We start from the raw sequence: 25707 nt of genomic DNA on the forward strand, positions 1-25707 counted from the left end.
ACTGCACTGTACTTTGCACTTTGTCATCTACATTTAAACATTCAAAGGTCATGTTACTGATGTGAAGAAAATTAATTTCTGACACAAATTATTTGCATCAGGTTGAGTTGGGAAGGTGGGGACTGTTGAGAGTGAATGATAGTCACAGTTAAAGATTGTAAATTTTATAGCATTTGCAATCAATTTTATTTATACAGGTGTAAATCTCCCCAGCCCCGCATACAAACATATAGTTATCTATGGACTATTAGTAGACTGTGAATGCCAAATTTTTGTTACCAGACAGTACATGTTGTAGAATAGTATAATCACAGAACACAACTTAAGACTTTATGAGCAGGTCACATGAGTGGCCATCTCTCCATTTCACATACAATGCCAAGATAGCAGGCAGATATGCTACTGATAAACAGGGTCATTGCCTTCTGTTTCAACCCTGAACCTAACTACAAAAACTTGTTTGCTGTACAGAGATACAGACAACCTTGAGATCAAAGTCCATCTGTACATCAATGGTCACTGCATATACTGGACCTCTAACAAGTTGCATAGAATATTGATAGGTGTGCTCTTCAGACTTGCATGTAAATTTATACTTGTTGGAAAACTAGTTCAAAATTGATATTCACATGAGCCATTCTATCAGCTATCACTCAGGGTAGTTTAGAAGCCAGGTAAGGGCTAACAACACAATCTATCTTAGTCTACCCATTGCACTGAATAAAATGCATCAACGTGGTAAACTTAATTTTGAAGAAAAATATCTTACGAGAATCATGTCTAACTTTTCAATCATTTTAAATTTTATTGGTTGAGCGAGCGACTCAGCGAGTGAGTGAGTGAGTGAGTGAGTGAGTGAGTGAGTACTTTAGTATACTTTTAGTAAACTTGGAATATGTACATAGCTAGCTGGTCAAAAAGTGCAGAACTACAAAACAAAATATTTCTTGATTTATGCCAAAAATTCACCACTCCACACCATATCACCATTGAATATTTGTGTCTGTCACAAAAATATCCAGTTCATAGTTTGACGTTTAGTAGCCTGTAATTTTCCCCCAAGTTTGTACATGGTACGGAGAGATACAGGAATGGCCCCGGGGGAATGGCTTGCACTTTGGCCATAACCTATTATTAACTGCCCTGTAGGTACAGTTGCAGATTTTAACTGAAATATTTTGCGTTGTAATTGCTGATGACGTAACGTTACATGGATGAACGGGTTAACATCAAAGGCACATTTACAATTTAGTTCATTATTCACATAAGCGCACGACTTCACAACTAGTATCTTTGCACATGATTTCTACATTCCGACATGACAGGAAACACGTAAACGTTGCTAGACACGCACGTTGGTGTCAGACGAACTCACCTCTTGCAAGCGCCATGTCTGCAGTCTGGCAGTCTGACAGTCTGTGGTTATACCGCCCTCTGCCGAAATGGAAGAGAAAATGCACTGACTTCGATGACGTCTTGCACAGCGCTAGGAAATCCCAATCCCTGTCAGTCGTCGTGGCAAGGTTTGTTTTCGCGATTGCAGATCGTGACTATCCTCACGTACTCAGTACATTAATTCATTGATATTATTGTTGTTTTGGCCTTCTTTCGACATGGGACAAAATGACTGGTGATAACGAGGAAAGTAAGAGCCATTTGTTGAAGTCGAAACCATCGCAGGACCGAGCCTTACTCAGATTTATAAACAGAAGTCCTCGGACGATAGATGTGATATGGGTGAATTTTCGTGGTGGACGTGTCATTTATGCGGAGGGACTGCAGTCGAGACAGTATTATGATGTAAACTCATATGAGTGTCATCCATGGATATTCCGAGACCATACATCACGAGACAAACTATATGCAGGAATGAACGAAGTACATTTCCCTGTTCCCTGGGCTGGAGAATTTCCCCCGAGAAGACATGTCGTGTTTATTGATTTACCGGGTAATGTCACCATTTCAAAATCAGATGTGTATGGGAGTGGTATCTTGACAATGGTGTGAATATGACCTAATATATAACACACCATGGATGTATTAGGGGAAACACACACCCTTATATTATATTATGACTGTGCAGGGGACCTTGGACAAACCAAGAGCTAAACTATATTTTACACTAAAACAACAAAACTCAACTAAAAGTGTTTCCAAAAATCTGACTAGCTTTCGCCCTGTTAGTGTTAATCTCTTTGGCGGTTTGAGTTAACCATAGACCCTCCACCCAGAGTGGAGTGTCTATGAGTTAACAGCATATGATCAAGTCAGTAAATGAGAGAGAGAGAGAGAGAGAGAGAGAGAGAGAGAGAGAGAGAGAGAGAGAGAGAGAGAGAGAGAGAGAGAGAGAGAGAGAGAGAGAGAGAGAGAGAGAGAGAGAGAGAGAGAGAGAGAGAGAGAGAGAGAGAGAGAAAGAGAGAGAACGACAGTAATATTTAAATGCAAGGAAATCTAGTGGGTGTGAAAAGCTCAGTACAAGAGACAGGCATGAAAAGAGGTGGAAGGTGTGAAAAGGGAAATTAACATTTAGGATGTGTTTCACTATTATATATAGTCCTTCAGGTTTCAGAGTTGGAAGTCATGTGATCCAAAAAGTGTCTATGACATTTATGAATGGATCCTTCTCTGAATACCCCACGCTGTTGAAATGTGATGTCACAAGTGGACTTGTAGTGTATTCCTTCCGTTTAATGCCACTACCATGTCCTACTAATACTACATGTATATGCTAATAACCATGTTCTTAGTTGGCCATTGGTGTATTATACATCCATGGTTTGGCCAATGTGCATCAGTTTTCATATATCTCTAGTGTACAATGCAGTAAATAACCCATAATTGTCTTGCATTTGAAAGCACTCATGATTTTAAATGTTTCACCTAAGTTTAACACTGTCATATTTGGTTTGGTTTCAGCAGTATACTCGCTTTCGGAGAGGTGTATACAAGTCATCAGGAAGTTCATTAAAAATGCCGACATAGATGATTTAGAAATACCAAAAGAACTGAAGTTCAGATTACGAAATGTCGATGACACCCCTATATGGAACTCTGAGGACCACCCGGAGTGTATTTTACACCCAGAAGAACAAAATCAAAACCAACAACATTAACACCGACACATGTATGGACTATCTTCAACGAATGTTTTCTTGAAAAAAAGTGTTTGACTATAGAGCAAAGTAAAGAGGAGTGGTGAACTGTATATGACAGACTGTATCTCATACAAAGAATGCAATTCAACTTTGTGACTTCACACCCTCTGATGAGAACAGAAGAATGTTTCTGCTCATGAGAAGGGTCAAACGATGTTTTTTGACTGTAAATACAATTTACATAGACTTTTTATTCACAAGCATTTAGAATCTGCAATTGCAAATATAAACTTTATCCTACGTTTTGTAACTAGTAACTATAGGCTATAGTTGTTCTATAGCAAAGTATAGACAGCAAAGTATATAACAATAATATGGAAAATACTATGATCCAGTTTTAAGAGCTTTTACTCGCTACACCTTGTAAATTTTGATTTAATTATTAAAATAAAGGCACAAATTTATTATGTATTTAACTGTTCTTTTTCCTTCGTTTGCATCACAAGTTTAAACTTACTGAATTTTTACTAATTGGGCAAAGGTGCAATCACACACATTACTTACGGTAATACAGCTGCACATAGTCAGGATCTGGTACAACAGAGGTTGCTATGTGAACTCTATACAAGTAATCCAGTTCTCTAACTGAGGCTGCAATGGATTGTATGTTCCTGAGGGGGGGGGGGGGGGGGGTTAAGTTATACAGGGAGATTGTGCCAATACTGGTCTGTGTATGGGTGATCATTCAATGGTGCTATGATCATGGCATTTATTGTGGGAGGTACTTGACCAAATGTGTATTTTTTTCATTATTGTTTTTAATATCATACCAGTGAAAATGGTTGATTCATTCTCTGAAAAGTCACAGGTGAGGCTATAGAGGGATATTTTCCAAGGAATTAGTCTGTAGGATAGGAAGTATTATGCCATGCCTATCAGCTAGCACATCATTGATGATGTACTTTATATTTGAATTAAAACCATGTAGAAGTGTACTGAATACTTGAAGTTTATTTTCACATTTGAACAGCTACACAAGGATGCATAAAAGTATTTCCACAAGCACAGCATTTTATTTCAGCACAAAGGAGATCATTCTACGAAAAATGCTGGAACTAATTTCAAAATAAAATACTCTTGCAGTATGTACAAATCTGACACTCAACACAATCATGCTTTGTGACAAACTATTTGTTTCTACAGCTGGTGATACAAACTCATAACAATTATAATCTTATCTACATACAATTCAATATTCTCAATGTGTACAATAATATCATCCCTCTTTCTCAATGGAATGTGCCACTGATGTGTTTATTTACTTTGTATATCTTTCATATTTCCATTGGTGGTAAGTATAATACGTTTCAGCCAATCATTTTCATCAAAAGAAAAAATAACATGATCTCATAATTCTGATGTTATTTAATGCCTCAGAAACATTGATTTATAGAAAGCTAGAAGAAAAAAAGCATAAAATACAACACAATATCTTTCAATGCAACAAACATATCAAATGTATGAGAATCCGGAGCGCAGAAACCAATGCTGTCACAAAAATGATGAATAAAGCACACTAGAAATATTCATAAACGGTACTTTCTATTTTCACACTTACTTTAAGACTTTACCTTTTGTCAATAATAAAGGTTACAGCACTGATGAAAGATTTAATTTCAAATGAATGGCTTAACCTTTTCTAACATGCTGATGTTTTAGTCAAAATATTCTATTCAACTGGTCTAGCATGCATAAAGCTCATATGGCCTTTCTTACCAGAGAGGGCGCTCTTTAATAAACTATAGATTTGATGGATAGGTAACAGGCTAGCTACAACTGCTGATCTATTTCATATCGAGCAAACCTATTTACGTATTACGACATTACAAATGACTGGAAGTTAATTGATAATCAGCACTGTCTCTGTAATTGCATTGTTATTCACCTGTTCTGTATCTGCATATGCACTGTTTACTCGAGAAGGAAGAACAACTTTACAATATTACATATAAGTGCCAGAAGAAATGAAGTCCTTGGCAAAAAAATATGCCTATAAGTTCCTTTATTTTTTATCATGTACATCAATTAACATATTTGTTGACAACAAATTGAAATTCCATATTTGTAATATAACATTTAAAGTTGATAAAAGTGATCATATAAACCATACAAAGAAACATAATATCATGTACTACTGAATAAAAAAATAAAATTAAAAGTCCAATATTATTGCATCCCATACTACCATGACCTACCCATACAAAATGGATTAACCATTTTCGTAAAGCAGCGGCAGAAAAATACTAGTTTCTGATGTTACCAGGTGAAGTCAAATGAATCTGTGATGGGTCTTTTTGACAAAAAATGTATATTAACTGATGTTGATGAAAGTCAGTTTTCTGTTATGGTTTTTGAAACTCTGCGATGGTTGTACTTTTTTAATACGACAATATGAATAAATAGTCAAAAGTTTGTATTTACAAAACTATTCTTTTTCCTTTCATTTATTCCTTTCATTACCATGGTATTTCAAACTGGTACATCATTTGTTGTTTGAATTCAAGAGGAAGTCTACGTATCCGAATAATTTCTACATGGCACTTAATTTTTTTCAAGGTAAGCTAGTCTAGCAGCCATCCGTGGTTTTGAATCTCAAGATTAATCTTCACCTTGTCTAGCTCAACAGGAAATCATGAACCAAATATTGTTCATGTAAATACGTATGCCCCCCAACTGTTAGAATGATGTAACCAATGTATAAGTAGTGTCCTGATTTGACAAATGTACCATATTTGAATATTATGCAAGTCTAACTCTCTCCAATAAACCTGCTTATCATTGGGGAAGAAAATCTGTGATTCATTAACAAAGACATGATGATGCTAATGACTGTGGATGGCTTCATTTGAATTTAAAATTTCATTTCAGAAACTAATTGAGCTAGACATGAGATGAGATTAGAAGCTGAGGATAGCGTCTAGACTACAGGTATGTCTACATGAGTAAAACAGGAGACTATCTAATACAAACTGGTGAAATAAAACTTATGCTGACTTTATATACAGTATACACTCACTGATTTAATATCAAAGTATCATACCCTACCCTCCCCCTTTTCCATTGCCACAATGTAATGTTTCTATTGTTTCAATTAAAATCTTCTCAATTTTGAATTCAATAAAAATAACAGAATTCAGTGATATGCTGTAAAAAAATGAGTATTTTATAAGAATTTACTTCCAACGTTTACAATCAGGACATAATTCTCAGTTGTGATAACAATTCTACAAACTGAAAGGAATCCACATCATGTCTTTGACTGCATTACACAGGTGTATCACTATGATTAATAATCACTTGATTTAGAACACACAAAGTGATTATTGATAGTGGCAACAACTACTCTATACTGCCTGTATGACAATGACTAGCAATGAAAAGACACAACCAATATACATGAAATTTATATACCCTGATCAAAATTTATATTCTTGAATTTCATAATTGACAATATAGTTACTTTATCAAAGATACACATAATCAAACGAACACACAAACTATACTTAATTGTAGTTTGCTGGACCCATCTGTACACAAGTAAGATAGAATGTACCAGCTGTGATTTCTAGGCCACATTCTCTGAATGCCTAACAGAGACACTGTTAGAAGGTATGACCTTTATGTTCCCCAACATGGCAGGAGATTAAGGCATCATATCTTACATGCATACCCGTAGTGCTTCCTTAGGGATATTGAAGATATTTTGCAAGTAGATCAGATTGTTGCACTTGCCTGTTCTTGGAGAAAACTTTGTGTTGCCTGCCTTGCAGTCAAAGGATGATAATCCATACACAAATCATATGCTATGGATCTAGTTATTATGATGGACAAGAGTTTTAAGCCCCTTAGCACAAGCCCAATTTGTACTCCCTGTCAAGATGAATCCAGTAAACTGCAAGTGTCCCTCAATTTGTATGCATGACAACATCGAAAACACTGAATGTTTAATACATATCTCATAAGTACCCGAATTCATTTAATACTCTTTGCTCAATGTTGAAATAAAAAAGTTCTCCTATCTCTTTACAAAAATTCAAACTCTTGTGTCCTTCCAAGAAAATAGCACAAAACAGCTGCTGTTTTACTACAAGACAATAGAGTAATTGCTATGGAACAACCCAGAACAGATGACATATGTCAACTTACTAACTAACTGTGAGAGTATGTTGCACTCCCTTCTACTGGCTATTTAGAATTTAAAACAAAATAAAACTAGTAAACAATAAAATAGATCTGGTGCAGGACATAGTACAATTTCTGAAGTAAATCAGTTAGAAGTTAAAACCAGGCTGTGGTTATGTCATTTGTGAAGTTTCTAGAATGTCTGCTGTGTCATTCAATATTTATAAACCTTGATCGTGAACAAAATAAAGAGCCTCATTCCCGATCCCTGTAAACAATATTGGCTGATTGATTGTGTACAAGTAACATATTTAGGAATACTTAATGATTTCTTTACAGACTCTAGCAGGAATCCCTATAAAGACAGTCTTCAGCCAACTTGGAACACTTAATACAAATACAGATACATGATCACAAAAATTTGAAAATTTCTTTGGTACACAGACCTTGAGCTTGGTATACTATAAATGTTCTCAACACAAACGGCTCTTGCATTACATTTCCTTCTTTACTGATGTAATTGATCAAAAGCACTATAGTCTCAATGGTTGTAAGTAGGCAAAATCTGTCAGGTTTCCCATATGTTTGAACCACGGTGTTGATATCTTTAACTCGTGTAGAATGATAAGTATGTAAATTTACCAAATAATTCATTCATTTTCACGGTTCTAGAACCCAAAGCCAAGACATTGTTTCATGGTAGGTACCAAGTTTTTCAAAAGTCACAAAGAGGACACCAAACACTGGATTTCTAATGACCATTTTAATATCAATAATGTTTCTATTTCTATCATCTGTCTAAAACTAGGAGCCTTTGTACACTGCATCTAGCACAAAGGATGGTACAAAACTCTACAATGTCGATCTCTCTAGAGGTTGTTACTAACACTATAGGTGTATCTGACCAATACTTGATTAAAACTCAACATGATGTTGTAGGACTTGATCACCTCAACTGGATAGTTGTGATGGTTGATTTCCAGGGTAAAATGTAGGCTGAAAAAGAAGAAGAAATACATTAATTATTGTACAAGCATTATGTATTATAATATTAAAGGGCCATATTTAAATCCCAGGTCATTGCATTAGTGTAATCTTCATAAGGGTTACATGGGATTATTCTTTTGTTCTGGCCCAACTTTTTCTACAGCTCTGCCAAACAACCGGTTTTCATACCTAGATTTGAATCCTAATCTGAAGGAGGCCTTTAAATAATTACAAAATATCAAATCATAACATCAAGACAAAAATATGGACTGAGCTGCTTCTTGATTTTCTCTACTTGTGTTGTCTATATTTCAATAACTTATTTATTACTTGAATCATTTAAAGGGTTGTTGTACTTTATTATGCTTTCAAAATGAGAACCTAAGTTTCATACAATGCTTCCAGTATCTTTTCTGAACTGTATATTTTGTGTTGTATAACTTATAAGGTCTGTGGGCCTGTGGCCTTTATTACAAAATAAACTATTGATCTTATTTATCATTTGAATCATTTACAGGGTAGTTGTAGTACTAAAAAAAACCCACCATATTTTCAAAGACTTACAAACCATTTTGCAAGGCTGTAGTACAATATTCTATAACTTTAAATTTGTATTCAAATATTAAAACATTATTATGCAAGAAAGAGACACAATATCCTTTTAACTTTACATCTTTTATTTAAAATGTTAACACAAGAAAACTCCTGAGTCTTTTGACAACTTTGCAGTAAATCTTTCATTTGACATGTTTGATTGGTCTGACGATGACAGTCATTTTATATCTTACAAAAAAATGTTCATCAACTTGGTAGATCAAATAATTTACAACGGTTATAATGCACACACAGTTTTTTTAAACATTGAGTTTTATATCTGTCTTGGTCGATGATCCTCACCAGAATGACAAATTCCATAGTTGTTACTGCTAATCATACTGCCACCTAATGGTCAGTTGTAACTGTGGAATTTGTCATTCTGATGAGAATTGCCAACCAAGAGAGATCGAAAGATTATGCTTGTGTGTCATATAACCTTTGTAAAGCAAGGATGAACAAATTTGTTACAGAACAAACCAGTAAAGTGGTCTTGGTATAAATGCCAGAGAATACCAAATTGTTGAACTCACCTCTAGTTGATCATCTCCTGTTGGAGTTGTATTATTAGAACTGATAGGACTGTCAGATTCATCTTCATCTTCATCATCGTCATCATCTTCTCCTGATGAATCTTGATCAATTAGGGAGTCTCGTCCTACATATGATAAATTATAAAGCATGTCAAGGGTGGTTGTGCTGAGAAAATCTGTGCCAGGGGTAATAGTTGTAAAGTGCTTTTGAGCACAGAGTGGGAAATCACATAAAAACCCAACCAACATGGAACCCAGCCCACTACACACCAAACACAGGTCAACTCACTACCAAGACCAGGATTAAAAACTTGATAAGGTTACATTTTTGAATTATTCAGTTACATTATAACTTACCAGGGTTGTAATTATCATCATTTACATCTATTCCACTTGATAACAAGTCATGGCAATTGTCACACACTCTCATTGGTTTGGATGACATCTGTGGTAGCTGGAATTTCCTGGCTGAACAACCTCCACATACAACTTTGCCACACTTCCTACAGTGGTGCTACAAGACAAGGCAATCACATTAGTACTTTGCCACACTTCCTACAGTGGTGGTGCCACAAGACAATGCAATCAAATTTGTATTTAAAGTGAAAACTACAATATCCAAAATATCAATGATACACAAATGTTTTAATGATTCAATGCATGACTTTTTTTTTTTTCTTTTTTTTTTTTTTTTTTTACATTTTTCCACATTCAGGATAAAATGATGAGTTTAGGTCTTGGAATACTAAAAATCTTAATCAATATATCATAAACATTGTGTAAAAGTCCAACAAGCTCAAACAATTACACTATCTTGAAGTCAATGTTCACTTTTAAAAAAAAATAAAATTTAAGATGGTGGGGAGAATCACAGTACATGTAATGTCTCTTGTCATTATTACAAGCCATAAATCTATGATTTTTGTTGTTATTTCATTTGCCTCCATCTTCTCTTTCCATTTAACTGCTAGACATCAACACTAGAGGGCGCTCTTCATTCAAAAGGTCTACATTTTAGATGCAACACTTACCCTTCTATTTAGAGTGGTAAACTTTGTTTTGTGACAGTTCATACACACTGGAGCATCTGAATCTGGTACCCATACAGGTGAATGTTCTGTAGCTGCTTTTTTACCACCTACAAACACACAAGTGTAAATCAGCATGTTATTTTAATATATACATGCAAATATGTGTATTTAATATTTACATATATAATTTATATGTATTGAAGAGAAGACAAAAATACAGGAGTATGCATGAAACAATGACTTTACTGAAAATCTCTTGAAGAATGTATAGAGCCAAGAGTCAGTGATTATGGTTAGGAAGGTTGGAAGTTAGCTGTAACTGAATGCAAAGATTAGAAATAAATACAACCAAGAACACCAAAGTAAACCATTTTCTGTATGTACCACAATTGTTTATACAGCATCCATATCAAGTGTAAAGGTATACTGTTTCAATTGCTAATTGACCACATTAGAGAGGCCACATGCTAGGCTTGTAAATAAACCAATTGAAACGGTACACTTTAACACTTGATATAAATGAGTGTAGCACATACATAGAGAAAGTGCTTTACTCGTTGTACAACATACATCCAAGCTTGTTAAGTACAACAAACATATCTACTATTTTTTTACCCTAAACAACAATTTAAACCTGGTCCACACCAATCCATGAAGTAGGAAACCATGTATCAACTATTTAATCCTGTTTTTTGGCAAATTGTAGCTTTTGATGTGCAAACAAATAATAGTGAGAGAGGATTAATCACATACACAAAACAGTCATCACCGCAACAACTCCTGATGCATTCAGAAATACCATCAGTGTCACTAAAGTTTAGCTTTGTCTATGTCTATGTATTTATTCTTAAATTTATCCCAACACCAGGCATACATCACATTTCAGAATATCCATTTTACATACAATTTCCAACATCTCAATGTTTTCATCAGCAAGAAGCACACAGTTTCAGTTTCCATACACTTTATCATATTGTGCATGTGATGAGCATAGAAGCTTTCCATTATCACTGTTAGAAAAAAAAAATTGCTGCAGGTATATATAAGTACAGTAATACCAAGTTGAACTTACTTTTTGCAAGGAGATCTGTTATACATTTATTGATGTGAGCCATCCATTCAGACTTCTCTGTTGCTGTGGCAGCATACACTGCAAATGACTTTGTTGCACTAATTATTTGCCAACCATTACGGAAACCTGCAACACGACAATGTAATTATTACTTTGAAATGTACTTGTAACAAAAGATATCCTCTGTGTATGTCAGAGTATATTCTTGAAACCCAGACTCATACAAAATCAAGCCATTATTTATACAAATAAATATATTTAAAAATCTGTTGACATTAAATAATAATGGATACAAGTATGTACATGTAAAATCTGTGCAAATATTTTAACGTCTACGTGCAAAATTTGAAATTAAAGAAAAAAGAAGCATTACCGATAGTTTGTATTAAAATTCATTGAGTACCCCGGTAGTTCATATGTCATTTCATAGAATATAGAATCTTTTTTTAGTGTCTGTGTCTGTGTGGGCAGCTTGATATAGGTAATGAAGAGCTTCTCCTAGAATTACAGTAGAACTGTTTTATGGTATGGCTTCTCTAATGTAATTAGGCCTTTCAAAACTTACAAGAAACTGAGTCAGTATAGGGTTAAAAATGGAAGGGTCAAATATTTATATCCCATTAAGCCTCTGTTTTACAAATTCCACCTAACCCCACACAAGACCCAACATTACTTCCTTAGAAACAACATAAAAACACTTTTGTCTATTGTCGTAGCAATAATGGTCTATATGGGAGGTACTACACAGCTGACAAAATTACTTAACATACATTTTCGCTATAAAAATTTCCTGAAGAACTTAAAAGCAATCAATTTGTGTCTTCACACAGATGTTATTGACATGATGTCAGTTTGGGAATTATATGACCACCATTTCCTCATTTAACACTTTCCTGTAAGTGTATGTGATGTAATCTGGTACTTTATCAATAAACCCTGCAGACTTCCACTAAAATGTAATGGTACAATTCAGAATATAGCAAACTCAGACTGAAATTAATGGATTTATTCACATAGGACGACAATTTTATAGCTAACTTACTTCCATCGTCATCTAATGATTTCATTCGCACTGTCTCTAGTGGTATTATATGCTGTTTGTTGTACTGAAAGAGAAACATACATGGAACTTGATGAAATACAACATTCTATCCATGACTTATACTACAGATTCATGTTACACAAGCGTTAATTGGGCTATTGATGACTGAACAAACCAAGGCTATGAAAATTTATACCAATGTATTGAGAAAGTGGAATTTTGCTGAACTTTGTAGTTTGTACTGCAGATAATTAATTGGGCATCGATTTATTGATAGCTTGATACATAAGTCAACCTAGTGTCTGAATCTATCCAATTACATTCTATAAATGACACTGACAATGCTGCATCAATTTTACTTTCAAGTTAAAACTCAAACCATTATAAACAGAATCTTGTGGGATGACATATGATATAGCAGGTTCTAATCCTGGTTGTAAATCTACACAATCGTTACTTCTAAGTTCTATCTAGTATTTTACGTGGCAATCTAATTCAGAGCTTGGAAACAGTTCAAGGTGGGGAGCTGACAAGGTGTTCATTTAGCTCTTATTTGCAGTGACTTTTGTAAAATACATCAATAACACTATATATCAATTTCTACCACATTATCATCAAATGACTATGTCAGTATCTATACACACACTATTAAATTTCACTAATTTCATCTTCCACATTCACAGAAATTTTCCTTGATGTTAAAAGTCCAAGTGACAGACAGGGATAATTCTAGTAAAATTTACACATTTTCTCATCAAATGGAATTTGGAGGAAGAATCCCCAGTAGAATGTAAAGCTACAGACATACAAGCACATTATGTATGTCTACTGACCTGAACAACATGGAATTTGATCAAAAAGATGAAAACATGGATAGCCAACTAGATTAACATTTAATAATAATATAATGAAATCTACATATATGTTTGCACAGTCACATACAATATGACCTATGCTAGAATTACTGTAAGTACTGATGATATCATAGCCAAGTACAATTAGTTTCAGAACAGTTGCATAGTCAGGTGTCAAAGCATACATATCTAATTGCCTTTGACAATAGTAATTACAGTAGTATAGTTCCAGATAATGAGATTGTACTTATTACATGAATTCTGACAGTCTCCTAATAAAAGGTGTAATTTACAGTAAGGTTATAACATTAGGTATTAAACATAGAAACACATATATTATAGAATTTATGGCAAGTACAAATAAGAATAATACATTAGACCTGGGTGTTTGCCTATGTGCAACATGTATAATATGTGTATGTATGTATGTGTGTGTGTGTGTGTGTGTATGTATGTATGTATGTGTGTGTGTGTGTGTGTGTGTGTGTGTGTGTGTGTGTGTGTTTGCGTGTGTTTGAGGTATGTGTGTGTGTGTGATGTATACATGAAAGCATGTGTCTGTATGTGTATTTGTGATGTGTGTGTATGTGTGTATCTGTGGTTTTAAATTACTACTTCCCAGTATCAAAGCTACAAAGAGTTTATTCATTATTCTTTATCCATGCATTTGGTATAATTTCATATGCAGCGTTGTAATAATTGTTATATGTCCTCATAATATGCTGCTATATTTTTGCGTAATTACCACTTGAAATATTATCTGTATCAATATTCTTAAAATATTTAAATAATAATATGAATTGTAAACTAAAACAACAGCTGTGGCAAAACTAGTTCCTTGATCTTTTCAGTGCAATGAGGAAATGTGACTTTCACAACCCACATAATTTGCTTTCAGTGAACAACAACGAAAAATATGAAGACAGACTGACTCATGGTTTTGAATGAAATGGCCGTTTCAACTTGTAAGGGATCTGATAAGACTATTAAAGCTGTTGACTATCAAGACAAACTCTTCTGCTGAATATAACTTCCATTTATCATTTATCAAAATTTAATTTACTCAAGTAAAAATATGTAACTAGATTCCCTCTCCCATTATATAGATGACACAAAGGTGAAAAATAAAGCATTACCCAATCATAGAAACTGCACATATGTCAATATGAAGACTCACAGTGTACAGAACAAGAAGACATTACACAATTTAATAACTTCCTATTTTCTGAGGGACATGACAGTAACTCAAATATTTGACCAAAACACATCCACAACAATATGTAGTTCACACATGCTATTGCTACAGGTGTAAATGACAGTTGCCAATTCATTAAAAATAAGTTTGTTTTCTTTACAGCTATACTTAATTTTGACATAAAATTAGTCTAGCAATATAAACGTGCCTGGATATGGCAATAAAAACTGCATGGTAATAAATCATTTTCACTTTATAGTGCACTCTACAGTGAGTGAGTGAATTGAAACTGTAGTTATTTCCAACAGTTTTATACCTTTGGTTAATATATCAAATTCAATTTGGTGTAGACTCAAAGATTTGTAGACTGAATGATACAGAAATATACACTGCCTTGCAAGAATGGTCATACAGACAAACTGACTTCTATAATGAACACAAACTGACTTCTATAATACACACAACCTGACTTCTATAATTAACACAAACTGACTTCTATAATTAACACAAACTGACTTCTATAATTAACACAAACTGACTTCTATAATGAACACAAACTGACTTCTATAATTAACACAAACTGACTTCTATAATGAACACAAACTGACTTCTATAATTAACACAAACTGACTTCTATAATTCCTTTCCTTTCATCAACTCAAACAAGTACTTGACAATTGTAATCTAACTTACTTTTTTCTTGGTAATGACAATATTTCCATATACAAGTATATCATTAAAGAGAAAGAACTGTCTTGGCTTGGACTTCTTCCGACAAAGTTTTGTAAGAACTCCTTCTCCAACCAGTACCCTTCCTGGTACTCGAAGGGGCTGAAACAGAAATACAGAAAGTGTAACTTTCATATTACACAAATATATGACAGTAAAGTTATTTTTTTTTGCAATTAAGTTCAAATCCTAGCTGTAAATGTTATGTTGCTCATGGCGTGACATGAGGATTAAGACATTTTTGTGTTACTTTCTGTCTGTACACTGTTTAAAATCTAGTTCCTACTACAATTTTAAAATTTGATTTATTGAATAAATAAAAACACCATCGTTATTTCTTTTCAGAATTATTTTCCCATATTTATCATGAATATTTTATGTTTTAGTAAAGAAGAAGCATTTCAAATCACACAGTGACAAGGCTTTAAATCAAAACTGAATAAAATGACAAGTTTTGTATTATACCACTTCCAGACTGAATTATTTGTTATCATTTATGTTCTGCATTGCTGTCACTTACACTGACATCACTACACAGCAACCACAATGATGAATCTTTCATTTCAACCACATTCATGTAGCAAAATACTAAATATTCAAATTAAATGTTGGAACCGGTATTCTAGTATACTTCTTACTAAATGACATTCATGTCATCACACAATGTCACACAAGCTCAAAAGCGAACTCTGTTTGTTTAGGGGGAGAGGGGTCTGGCATCAATGCAATTGTTCAAAAACTTTCATGCCTTCAATGATAAAATCTTCTGTATTTACTACTGAGATGTTGATAAGTTGATAAAAATGTACTTCTAATGTAAGATACAATGCTAGCTTTCCGGTAGTATTTTGATGTATTTACCATCATCTTGGTAAACAGGTTCATAGAGTTGGAACGTCATGTTGACCTTCATGTTTTTACATTGCATTGATCTTGTGGTGTGACCGCTACAGTTTTCATCATGGTTTACATCATATATAATATAAATGTGTGATGTCACACTTCTGAACGTTTGTTTGGGAGGAGGCTTTTTTTTGGCCTAAACGAACGGTGTTCATTTATTGAGCTTGTGTGACATTGTGCGATTGTCATTCAAAGTCAGAGCAGGTGTTTGTTTTTTTTAACTCTCGTTGAAAGTCATTAATCATTTTGTACTTCCCTTCTCAGCTGATATTATTAACTGACCTATTATTACACTTAATCTGTGGATTGTAGTTTTCTCAAAATAATGCATCTCCCTTTTATGAAAGCACATTTATTTCTTCAACCATTTTCTGTTTAACTATTTTTATCGTATATATGTATGTGTGTATCATGTATATTAATAGTACCCAAATGACTGGTGATCAGTTATAACATGCTCCATATGTTGAAAATATAGGCAGTGACGAGATATTATCAAGATAACAGGTGTAAACATTGATGTCATATTATATTTGAACAAAGGGATCAGAGAAACATTTCCTACGTGCTTTGAATGCAAAGTACAAACTGGTCTTCAATATGCAAATACTTAATATTTACAATGGTATTTTGTTATGGGTAGTAAGTAGGTAAAATATACCTGATTTCCCTAGCTCTTTTACCAGGATTTCCTAATAAATTATTGTAAAATGTCTAGAAATTAACGTACATGTATATTCATATGACATCCAATCTGTTACTGGGGATCTCAAACCTTAGAAAAACAATGTTCAGTGACTCTAAATTGATAGTTACAATAATAAATTCAACTTCTGATTATCCCTCCAATGTCATAAAGAACTTGAAGTATGAATTTAGGAAAAGCTCAGAAAAGTTTAACAGGGGACTTTGATTTCATAATCATCTTTGTAATGACAAAGGAAGTAAATTATTTGACTTCTAACATATTCAGATCTAATATGATTAGTTAATTAACAAGATATGATATCATTATTTACAAAAATACAAACGCTATTTTTATTGTTAGTTTGTTTGCCAAAAATACAACAATATCTGTGATGACTAGTCAGTGACCACCAACCATAAAATAGCTATGTACATTTATACAGTGGCTTATCAAACTAACATATGTGACCACCATCACACAGACATGGCTGGCTCATTTATCTAACTGAAGTAGCTATGCTTGGATTACTCCAGCAGATATTTCATCATGTCTTAAAACACCAGCAATGATTTACTGTGATGGATAATTCTATACAGTAAACAGTCTCGGATTTCATTGAAATTCACAACAGCATCTATGACATTACAAATATTGAGTTCACAGCACAATCAAATAATTTTTCCATCAACATGATAATGGAGAGTTGGTTTGGAGTCAACACTTTCTCTGTAAATAATATGATTTTGTGAAGTATCGTGTGAATCTATCAACCTTACATTTCAGATTAATGTCATTCAAATATCGAATTTCAGAAATCTCAATTTTCTGTTCTGTTCTGTTCTGTTCTGTTCTGTTCATCCGATGGAAATCAAGCTATAGCCTAGTAAACTAAGATAGCCACAAACTGAAACTGTTGTTGATGTACAACTATGGAAATCAAGCTATAGGTAAACTAAGATAGCCACAAACTGAAACTGGTGTTGATATACTACTATGGAAATCAAGATATAGACACACTAAGATAGCCACAAACTAAAACTATTGTTGATATACTACTATGGAAATCAAGCTATAGGTAAACTAAGATAGACACAAACTAAAACTATTGTTGATATACCCTGATGGAAATCAAGCTATAGGCAAACTGAGATAGACACAAACTGAAACTATTGTTGATATACTACTATGGAAATCAAGCTATAGGCAAACTAAGATAGCCACAAACTGAAACTGTTGTTGCTACATGGTGATATATTCTTACAATGTATGTTGATGTAATTACACTCACAGTAGGGTGATGTCTCTGATAGCAAGCTTTCTTCAAGTGGTAACACATTCATACCTCATGCAATGTTTACATTGTACACCGAAACTAGTTTGCTTACAAGATTATATCCACATAACCAAGGCATGTAATCTACCACAAGCAACAACAATAGCTTTGTGTCTATAATAGTTTGCCTAAGGCTTGATTTCAATGATTATCATGGAAGTCACTGGTTGAAAGGTAAATGGAGGAAGGAAACAAGATAAATGAAGGATGACATCATAAACTCATGGTCAACATTCAAAATAATGAAGATACTTACTTGGCCAGAACTACCAAAACATGCTTCTACATTACCAATACGCCTGGCATTAGCTTCACTATTCACTGTAAATAAAAATAAAATTTGTAAACAAACATTAAAGCTAACAATCAATTTTTATGATAAAATTATTGTAAATATTATATGTGTACTAAAATAATAATCACTTCCTTTACATAAGGCGTAAAAAAAAATGTGTGGTTCTGATTACATTCAATTTTAAAATAGGTGGGGTAGGTAGATTTTTTATTTTATTTTATTTCTTATTTTTTTATGTGTGACTCTGTGAGTGTCTAGTTCAGGTTTTCTATTGTTTTCCAAATGGTCTCTGTGTTGTTAATTTCTTCCTATCAGATGTACAGCCATTACAGATTGGGAGAATAGTTTTATAGTGTCTTTTTAAGTTGATGTCATTTCCGCACCCACTATTTCTTGCAAGACTTCACAATTTTTGTGATTTTATTATTTTTCTCAAACACGTAAAAAAACCAAAAGCAATGGGTTAATTGGCGTGAAAAACTAGGTGGGGTCAGGTAACCGGAAACAAACAACTTTTTTAATTGGTCTAATAAAACTAGATCATCAACACCATGGTGATTCATACATTGTGATAGATTCTGTATCAGTGTTATATATAAGTACATGTACATGTACATGTACATCAAAACTCATTTCAAGTAACAATGTGGTAGTTTGGAATGAGAGTCTGTGCAGTGTCCATGTCTGACCATATTTCTGGTCACCAGCTGATCAAGTGTGCCTGTGTTGTAAAGCTATATCTGTACCGAGCTCCTTTCAAAATTCAATTGCATCATTGATGCCCTACTGTACAAGCGTATTTGTTAAAACTTGGACTTTGCACACCCTCAAGGTTGCATGGACATGGCAAATTGAAAGTGTGTTACTCTGCACTACTGAATGGCAACCTAATCGTGCCATCAACAGTTAAAAGTGAGAAAATTTGAGATGAAAATTTCTGTGCACTTCAGCCTCATCAGTAAACATTGACATCAATGATAATTATCATTATATTTCTATTATTGTATAACAAAATAACTTTCCATTATTATAATTTTACGACAAACACATAATATCAATTGCATATGATAGTAGTTTGGTCCTTGAGGTTATGACACATACACATGTGGATTAAGTGACTAACCCTTTACAGCTGACCTGAAGATTATTTATTGACCAAACTGTGACATGTCATCTACATGTAGGTCAGGGGATCTGTTCTGCAAACACCACATGGCAAATCGTTATCCCTTGCAGTGTTTTTGTTAAGGGCGGTAAGCAGATAAAACCTACTGGGTTTCCCTATACTTTCACCTGCATTTCCACAAAAAATTATGGGATACTATCTATGAAACTATGCAACTTTTACCCATTTTCTGTTACCAGCATTCCCCACCTTTAGCAAAAACACTGCCTTGGCTTGTATTGAATTAGGAGCTACATGACAAGAACACATCATCCACTTTTTTGCACCCAGTAACAGTACTGTCATTTTGAAATTGTTTATAATATATTCATACATGTTTTAGAATGATATATATATGAGTAGGTACACATAGAAAAAACATGTGTGTACAGGTGTCAGTCATACTGGCTGTTGTAGCACAGACATCACTTATAAATGTACATTTTACTGTGCTTGTTCTAAACAGTACACTTGTGTCAATTTTATTAACTGCTGTATATATACTTTTTATGCTGCTTAGTCATTCCTCTTTCTCCCAACATTTACTTAGTTGTATACAAACAAATACCCCCTAGGGAGAAAGGGGATTAACATACATTGACTGTATGTTAATCATATTACATGTATTTTTAATTTTTCAATGGACTCGAAAAAATAGCCCTTAAAAAAGACTGTCTGTGCACTGTCAAAACATTGGGATTCAAATAAAGCAGAAGTTTTAACCACCAGACTTGGACTTGTCCTTTTATTCAAACTAAAGTTATGCCATACTCAAGTCCCCATCTGTGTTGAAAACTTTATCATACTACAAACTCAAACAATAATGTTAACTAATTACAGAATTGTCCTGTAATTATATAACTAGGCTTTCATTAGTCACTGTTCACCTATTAAAAATGGGTGGCTACATTACAAGACTATACGCCTTTTTTCCTGGAAAGGAGGGGGGGGGAGACAATCTAAGTAATTCTGTTTTATTTTTTATTCCTGGGTTACAACAAAATATTACTCAATTAGTCGTAACTATCAATGCATTTCATGGTCACACTCAGTATACTAGTAGTTCAATTTGAGATTTGAAAGATACAATTTTTTGTTGTATATCATCTCAGACCACTAATGAATATTTTTAGTGGTCTGAGTCACTGGACTCTGAGATATCATCAGTGATCCATCACTTGTTTGTATGAATGAATACTGTAACAATACAGACATCTTCATAGTAACATCTTGCCTACACTATTTTAGGAACAAGAGAGTCACTATTACAAGGAAGTGTGTGTGTCAGCGTTGATTTCACCTTCAACTTGACTGCTTGGTTTACAGATAGACAGTGGAGAACGACAGTAAACACATGATACTACAAATAATTTTAATATATTAAACTAGTTTGTCTTGTTCTCAGTTTCGTTGATCAGTTGTCTACGGTTAACCGATAACATGAGGAAGTAATCGTGATACCGATCATCCAACAGTACGGTATCAAATAACCTTGCAGTTCCTGATGATGGCAGTATATACTGTACTGTGAGTCTGTGAGTCGGTGTACCGACGACAGAGGTTGTAAATTTATGGGACTCGGGTCACTTCTCTGGGAACGGCAAAAAGCTTCGCTCATAAGAAATTTGTTGATAACAGAACTGTAGCTTCCGCAGAATTATAAATCAAGTCCACTGTGTGGTTATTACAGAATGTAACCCTGCGAAACCATACGACATCGTTGTCAAGTATTGTAAATATATGAAGGTGTCAAACTTACCTAAACGGTCCACCATCTTGCCTGGGATCCGTAAAGGTCACGTGATCAACAAAACAAACTAGCTGTTGAAGTTATTGCAAAATTTATGTATAAAATACTTCGAAATTCGACAAATTCTGTGGGTTATTATCGGTGTGCTATTGAATCAGTTCAGGTGAAGAACACAACCTAAAATGAACGATAAGCCGCCCACATTTTTGCGATGACATCATCCGAGAAGTACAGTGGATGACGGGAAATTAGTCACATGACAGTTCAGCAAGGCCAGCCATTTTCGCGATATATTCGCACCTATACATAGTGAATTTCTATCTTGTTTTTGACCATTGTCGTAGATCTTTCAGACATGGCTATTCTTGTCCCAGGAATATGTGGCCCTCGGGCATCGGTCTGCTGTCTTATAACAAGTATTTGGGGTATTGTTATGTTGGTAAGTCTTACATGAATGTTACGTTATCATCGGAAAGGGAAATAGTACTCGTTTTAGTTTCACCCTTGTATAGCATAAATTGTGATATCTGCATGTACAGAATTATTTTTAGAACCATATCAATTCTATGGGTCGATAGAAAAAAATTGATCGATTTACTTGATTCATATGTTAGTGTTACTGTTTTTTTTATGATGACCTTGGCTCATTTGTGTGTGGCCCCTAGTTCATTGACTCGAGCAATATCATTGACTCGAGCAATATCATTGACATTCGTTTCATTTTATCATATATCATATGTACGTGTGACTAAAACTGTAATATCACCCCTACATATGATTACCTTTGATTATAGTAAGAGTATGGGTATACAGGAATAGGTAAACAATTTGAATTGCTTAGGAATGTGGGATTTTAAAATGTCATAATTTCTTTCTATGTGAGAGGAAAATGATAATACCGACTAACATGAAATATTGTGAACTATCTGTAATGGCAGTGTTATTAGTATTCAAGTGTACACTATTTCAGTGCATCATGATCTTGATATTGTCATCATGATCATCTCAAAATATACTCCCATACAGTATGATACACAATGTACTTCAAATGCCATTATGTATTAATATTATGTATTAACATCATGACTAAAGATACACTGTAAAAGACACTGTACGTTGTCACTGTTAACAGTAATACATTACAGTGGACCTGTTGTAGGCAGAGATACAGATTTAGTTCATGTTAGGTGCCAAAAATTTCACAATGTGATTACTCATTTTCGAAACTATAGTGTTTGCAGTGCCACCTACAATGTAAGTTCTTGCCAGTGCAGTTTCAAACTTTCATGGTCCAATTTAATACTGTGTGTACACAATAGTAATGTTTATAACTTCTTCTTTTTTTTATCTACAATTATAGACTGAGAGTTCAAAAAGGGTTCTAACTTGTAACTTTTGTTTTCACAGCTTATCATGGCCATCTGTCTACGATTCGATGCTGTAGCATTTATTGAAGACTTGACACATCCAGAACCTGAAGATTATAACCCAGACACACTTCATGAAAAATATGTACAGGCATCCAATAACTGTTTCATTGCTGCTGGTATTTATGTGGCATTTCTCGTATTTTCATTCTGGCAAAAGAGGGAATATAGCAAAGCTGAATTCAGGATGAGTTAAAGTCAATTGAAGACTACATGTACAAAGACTTTGGAAGAACACAAATTTTTTGTTTTGTTTTGTTGCTGCTCAGTTCAGAAGATACTAGAATTGTCTGGTGGTACGGATCAACTTGTGTAGTTATGGATATGGTGTGCATATAAGGAATTAATTCAAGGGAAATCAGAACTGCTGCAGCACAGTAAATCAACTCAACTCATCTCTTGAGAAAATTTAGAGTTTTATCTGATTTACATAACAAAACACTTGTTTTGATATGTGAATCAAATATTTTTAATTCTATTGGAGTGATAGGGTTCGAATAAACTACCCTGTAATGGGAGAGGAGTGAAATCATGGACCAACAAATTACAAGCACAGAATGAACATTTTATTGTTTACAAGAGGTAGTTACAGAGTTATGTCCAATCAGTAAATACCTACTCAGCTTGAGCAACATTTGGCAGAAAATGTATCTAACCCTGTCACTAGTACATTGTATGTAGTAAATATGAGTCTTCCTGTCATGATGTGATTATGCTGCCTTGTTCTACAGTATAGTCTAGAATCCACACTGCCCTGTTATAAAATATCGCCTAGAATCCATGCTGTCCTTTTCTACAGCATAGCATGGATTCCATGCTGTTCTGTTCTACAGTATAGCCTGGAATCCATGCTGTCCTGTTCTACAGTGTATAGCCTACCTAGGGTTCATGTTGGCCTGTTCTACAGTATAGCCTGGAACCCATGCTGTCCTGTTCTACAGTATATAGCCTACCAAGGGTTCATGTTGGCCTGTTCTACAGTATAGCCTGGAACCCATGCTGTCCTGTTCTAGACAGAATGGCATTTGTAAGAACCATCACCACCCAGTAGTAAGACAGAAGATAAGGCCATTATTTCTCATTGTGGCAGTTAATGTTATCAGTTTTATTATTCTAGGACTATGCATCAAAATATTTTAAGTTATCTAACATTTCATCAATGTTCAACAAAATTATTACCCAAAATTTGTTTATTTCTTTTCGAAAAGAATTATTACATGTATTTAAAGGTTAGTGTAGTAAAAAGGCTTCGTATGTCTCATATTTTCCTAATCTGTTCATTTAAAGTTAATTGTGGATGTTAACATGCCTTAATGTAAAAATAAAGTTGTCTTAGTTATTATCAATTTAGAACAAATGAAATGTTTATGTAGTATATCCTTGTAAAGTGTGTGATACATGCAGAAACACTGCATTGTTTGGAAAAATAAATAAATAATTGTGCAATGAGACATGAAACATTTTAAGTTGTTTTACCGAAGTATGTAGTGCTAGAGAAAGAAAATATGACTTACAGCTTTGGTCTTATGACAAGCCGTTGTCATTGAACCGCATACATAAAGTAACATACATTACCTTTACATACTAGGTAAAATTTACACTGACAGTTCAGAACTACTACAAAAGACAGATGTTAGTTTTAATGTGATTATAAATTGCCATTATTTGAACACACTGTGATTTAGACTAGGATACATGATACAGAGCTGTATATAGAGCTGTATAGTAGTGATAAGGACAATACATTAAAGTGTTTTTGTGAAAACTTACAAGAATTCTGTGCTGTACATGTGTATATATTAGCAATAAATGGACCATGTTAGACAATCTTTGACACTTGTCTATATTGTGTTATGGTGTATAGTGTTACTTTCCATGCTGTATGATGTGTGTTACTTTCTATGCTGTATGGTGTGTTAGACTTAGTACTGTTACTTTCCATATTATATGTGTGTTACTTTCATGCTGGATGTGATATTTTCCATGCTGTATGGTGTTACTTTCCATTCTGTATGGTGTGTGTTACTTTCCGTGCTGTATGGTGCATGTTACTTTCCGTGCTGTATGGTGTGTTACTTTCCATGCTGTATGGTGTGTTACTGTCCATGCTGTATGGTGTGTGTTACTTTCCATGCTGTATGGTGCATGTTACTTTCCATGCTGTATGGTGTGTTACTTTCCATGCTGTATGGTGTGTGTTACTTTCCATGCTGTATGGTGTGTTACTTTCCATGCTGTATGGTGTGTTACTTTCCATGCTGTATGGTGTGTGTTACTTTCCATGCTGTATGGTGTGTGTTACTTTCCATGCTGTATGGTGTGTTACTGTCCATGCTGTATGATGTGTGTTACTTTCCATGCTGTATGGTGTGTGTTACTTTCCATGCTGTATGGTGTGTGTTACTGTCCATGCTGTATGGTGTGTTACTTTCCATGCTGTATGGTGTGTGTTACTTTCCATGCTGTATGGTGTGTGTTACTTTCCATGCTGTATGGTGTGTGTTACTTTCCATGCTGTATGATGTGTGTTACTTTCCATGCTGTATGGTGTGTGTTACTTTCCATGCTGTATGGTGTTTCTTTCCATGCTGTATGGTGTGTGTGTTACTTTCCATGCTGTATGGTGTGTGTTACTTTCCGTGCTGTATGGTGTGTGTGTTACTGTCCATGGTGTATGGTGTGTTACTTTCCATGCTGTATGGTGTGTGTTACTGTCCATGCTGTATGGTGCATGTTACTTTCCATGCTGTATGGTGTTACTTTCCATGCTGTATGGTGCGTGTTACTTTCCATGCTGTATGGTGTGTGTGTTACTTTCCATGCTGTATGGTG

At 34.3% G+C, this 25707-nt stretch overlaps 4 protein-coding genes across 6 annotated transcripts in view; 2 read left to right on the forward strand and 2 right to left on the reverse strand.

Moving 5' to 3' along the window:
• LOC144433902 (3-ketoacyl-CoA thiolase, mitochondrial-like) overlaps positions 1-1427 on the reverse strand; it is a 9481-nt gene extending 8054 nt beyond the window's left edge. The window contains exon 1 of the mRNA XM_078122300.1: positions 1376-1427. Within this exon, the coding sequence (XP_077978426.1) occupies positions 1376-1391 (16 nt within the window). The 5' untranslated portion in view covers positions 1392-1427. The remainder of the gene's footprint in view (positions 1-1375) is intronic.
• Positions 1428-1493: 66 nt separating this feature from the next.
• Positions 1494-3542, forward strand: LOC144434505 (von Hippel-Lindau disease tumor suppressor-like). Of its 2 annotated transcripts, none has more exons than XM_078122963.1 (2): positions 1494-1948; positions 2917-3542. In XM_078122963.1, the coding sequence occupies exons 1-2, from the start codon at positions 1624-1626 to the stop codon at positions 3111-3113; spliced, it is 522 nt and encodes a 173-aa protein (XP_077979089.1). In that variant the 5' UTR covers positions 1494-1623; the 3' UTR covers positions 3114-3542. The 2 variants fall into 2 exon arrangements, with proteins under 2 accessions (XP_077979089.1, XP_077979090.1); XM_078122964.1 differs by having other exon boundaries at positions 2920-3542.
• Positions 3543-4139: 597 nt separating this feature from the next.
• On the reverse strand, positions 4140-21612 carry LOC144433957 (pleckstrin homology domain-containing family F member 2-like). 2 transcript variants are annotated; one of them, XM_078122373.1, is made up of 9 exons: positions 21458-21612; positions 18495-18559; positions 15279-15416; positions 12537-12600; positions 11495-11620; positions 10423-10529; positions 9749-9905; positions 9392-9516; positions 4140-8273 (listed from the first exon to the last, which is right to left on the reverse strand). In XM_078122373.1, the coding sequence occupies exons 1-9, from the start codon at positions 21471-21473 to the stop codon at positions 8229-8231; spliced, it is 843 nt and encodes a 280-aa protein (XP_077978499.1). In that variant the 5' UTR covers positions 21474-21612; the 3' UTR covers positions 4140-8228. The 2 variants fall into 2 exon arrangements, with proteins under 2 accessions (XP_077978499.1, XP_077978500.1); XM_078122374.1 differs by lacking the exon at positions 15279-15416.
• Positions 21613-21700: 88 nt separating this feature from the next.
• Positions 21701-24695, forward strand: LOC144433864 (ribonuclease kappa-like). Its single transcript, XM_078122253.1, has 2 exons — positions 21701-21887; positions 22856-24695. Exons 1-2 carry the CDS (start codon positions 21804-21806, stop codon positions 23069-23071), a joined length of 300 nt encoding a protein of 99 aa, XP_077978379.1. The 5' UTR covers positions 21701-21803; the 3' UTR covers positions 23072-24695.
• The last annotated feature ends 1012 nt before the right edge of the window (positions 24696-25707 follow it).

The sequence above is a fragment of the Glandiceps talaboti genome, chromosome 4 (genome assembly GCF_964340395.1).
Source record: "Glandiceps talaboti chromosome 4, keGlaTala1.1, whole genome shotgun sequence".
NCBI classification, from domain to species: Eukaryota; Metazoa; Hemichordata; class Enteropneusta; family Spengelidae; genus Glandiceps; species Glandiceps talaboti.